Source organism: Haplochromis burtoni, unplaced genomic scaffold, assembly GCF_018398535.1.
Source record: "Haplochromis burtoni strain Fernald_Lab_line unplaced genomic scaffold, NCSU_Asbu1 Contig_119, whole genome shotgun sequence".
Classification (NCBI taxonomy): domain Eukaryota; kingdom Metazoa; phylum Chordata; class Actinopteri; order Cichliformes; family Cichlidae; genus Haplochromis; species Haplochromis burtoni.
In genome coordinates this window covers 45,645-48,273 of record NW_024582480.1, presented here as the reverse complement: position 1 = coordinate 48,273, position 2,629 = coordinate 45,645, and the positions used below count along the sequence as shown (strand labels likewise).

The following is a 2,629-nucleotide window of genomic DNA, read 5'->3' as shown; positions in this document are numbered from 1 at the left end:
AAACATTTGTTCTTATGCAAAACAATTGCCATTAATGTGAGCAATCATAATTGTAACTATGGCTTACCTTCTGTAAAATGCAAGTTGATTGATAGAACTAGTATCCAGTACATAAAGCAGCCAAATTTCAGTCTTCCTGAGTCAGTCAAACATTGGGTTGTGCCTAAACACAAATAAACTTTCATTTTAGTCATTTAGCTGCTGCTCATCCAGATCATGTTAGTCTTCAGTGTTTGAAATGAAGGCAGATGGATTTTTTTGGGGTTCACCTCTTAACCAAGAGTCCCAGGTATTTATACCCTAATGGGGTGGTCCTGAGAGCTAATCATGTGAGTCATTAATGGTCACATGAGCCAATGTGTAGCTCATTACCATCACAGGGGCCAAGGTGTGAGTCCTTTATGAAACACTGTCCTACCCATATGAAGGTCACATGGCTCAAGGTGTTAGTGGGAACTGAATCACATGGGAAGGGATCTTAAGACCCCAATGGATAGCTGACAGCTGGTGTCCTTGGTTCAGTAATGGTCATTCACTATGGACGTACATGACCTTCTTTACTCATGAGTAGTAATTGATATCCTTTAATGGTCACAGAGCGCTTTATTAGGAACAGCATATTAGTGTCTTAATACCATGTTGTGGCAGGGCGTGGCCTGCGGTGCCATGCAGAGGAGGCGGACGCACCTGCACAACAGGTCCCAAAAAACGAGAGCACATTACATTTGTGTGAGTTATACTCTGTATGTTTCTGTATTAAAGTAAATAATGTCTGAGTCAATTCAAAAGTTACCTGAGGTCGGGATAAGCAGATCCCAGTGAAACGATTTGCATCTGTATGGCAGGAATATCTTGGAGTTTTAGCACTTCTGCAATCTTGGTCAGGATTTCCTTTAACCAGTCTTGTTTGGATCCCTGTGAAGACAAATCAGTGACGTCAGTTTAGTCTGCAAGTTTCCCCAAACTGTAATGTGTGTAAGATATTAATTTCTGAGTTACACATTTTTAAATTTATACATTTATCTTCCCAAGATTTATAAATGTATCTTTTTTTGACAGGGGTTTATATGCAGAAAGTGGAAAAAAGTGGGAGTGAGGGGAACAGAATAATAAATAAGGACAGCACATTGTTGAACATTGTTTCTGCAGTCTAAAGTGATTACCAGACTTCTATAGAAATCATGCCTTTGACTCATAATGTGACTTACATATAGACCATTTGGTCCATCACTTTCTATAGGTCACACTTTTGTTCCTAAGGAATGAGTCCATTGGTTTTCCATTGAGTGTATTATGTCCAGCCTTGGAGGATCACATTTTAGCCAACTCCTCTGAACAGCCTTTTCAATTTTACAAATCTTTTTAATCAAATTATTTTTAATCAAAACTTCCAAACCAAATAAATGTGAAATGCAGCTGATTCTTATACTTATTCTTATTTTTTCCAACAGCTCAGCAGAAATCTGATCACTTTTGGGTTTTATTCATGTCTCAGCTAAAGTGTGCAGTGAAGGTGAGTCTCACCATTCTGGCAAACAGCTCGTGCAGTCTCTCTCCATTTTCTTGCACAGTCTCGTAAGCCTTCTGCTGCTGATTGCTGTCCTTCAGTTTGACCTCTCCTTTCAGGAGCCTCTGGACATATTCCACTGTCACTTCCTGCTGAAGCCGACCAATCAGCTCCTGAATTTAGCCCAAGTATATAAGTAGTCAGAGCACATCATAATCCTTTTACTAAAAAGTGGCAATGAAGGCAATAATGGCCATTCAATCCAAAACAAAGTTTCCTCCTTTTACCTGGTAAGAGGACTGTCTCGAACCCTGAAGTTCTTGAAGCTCGTCTTCAGTGCTGTTCAGCAGCTTCTCAAACGTGTTCTTCTTCAGCCAGTCACTGGTTCCCACCTTCTGGTAGTGTGGCTGTGTGAGAACAAATAACACATTGTTTTAAAATCTTTGATTAAAACATGTTAGGATTTAATCCTGAGGATTATTGATATCTGCAGTTGTAAAGAACTTACTTTGAGGATCTTGTGCACAGGAGTTAATAAATAAGTGTGGGCAGACTGTTTCATCTCAGTCAGGACCTGCAAACAGTTTTTCTGCACATCCTCTGGGAACAGATCGTGCTTCTCAAAGAAGTCCCTTTAGACAGACCACACAGGACACATTAGCTCACAGTGACGTATTCGTATTCGCCTTTTATGATGAAGTTAAAATCTGAATTTCCATCTAACTGGATCAGAAACATACCTGAACTGTTCGACACAGCTGAGGTTTGCCTTTATGAAAGCTTTGCTGTGCCGTTTGTTCTGCCTTATGATGTCTTCATGAAACTCTTTATACCTGCAGAAGATTAAGAACAGCTTTCACTTTTATTATCTTGTTATTACCAAACATTAAACTAAAATGTATTTTCAAATGACAATATTTAAAAGACAGCCTTGTGAAGCCTTGTTACCTCTGCATGAAGTCTGTCAGGTTGGATGTTATTTCCTGGGCCTTGTGTCGGTCTCTTACAGTTATATGTGCTGATGTCACGATGCCGTTGATAAACTGAAGACAAATGTATTGACAAATCAGTGGCAGTTTTAAGCTCAAAGCATAATTTTCAGATCCAGTTAAGCACCAGGAG

The 2,629-nt window shown here is 39.5% G+C and overlaps 1 protein-coding gene across 1 annotated transcript; it reads right to left on the bottom strand.

Annotated features, from left to right (window-relative positions):
* Positions 1 to 708: 708 nt before the first annotated feature.
* Positions 709 to 2,615, bottom strand: LOC121815018 (tumor necrosis factor alpha-induced protein 2-like). Its single transcript, XM_042223720.1, has 6 exons — positions 2,456 to 2,615; positions 2,248 to 2,340; positions 2,016 to 2,139; positions 1,795 to 1,914; positions 1,525 to 1,680; positions 709 to 915 (listed from the first exon to the last, which is right to left on the bottom strand). Exons 1-6 carry the CDS (start codon positions 2,461 to 2,463, stop codon positions 790 to 792), a joined length of 627 nt encoding a protein of 208 aa, XP_042079654.1. The 5' UTR covers positions 2,464 to 2,615; the 3' UTR covers positions 709 to 789.
* Positions 2,616 to 2,629: the final 14 nt, after the last annotated feature.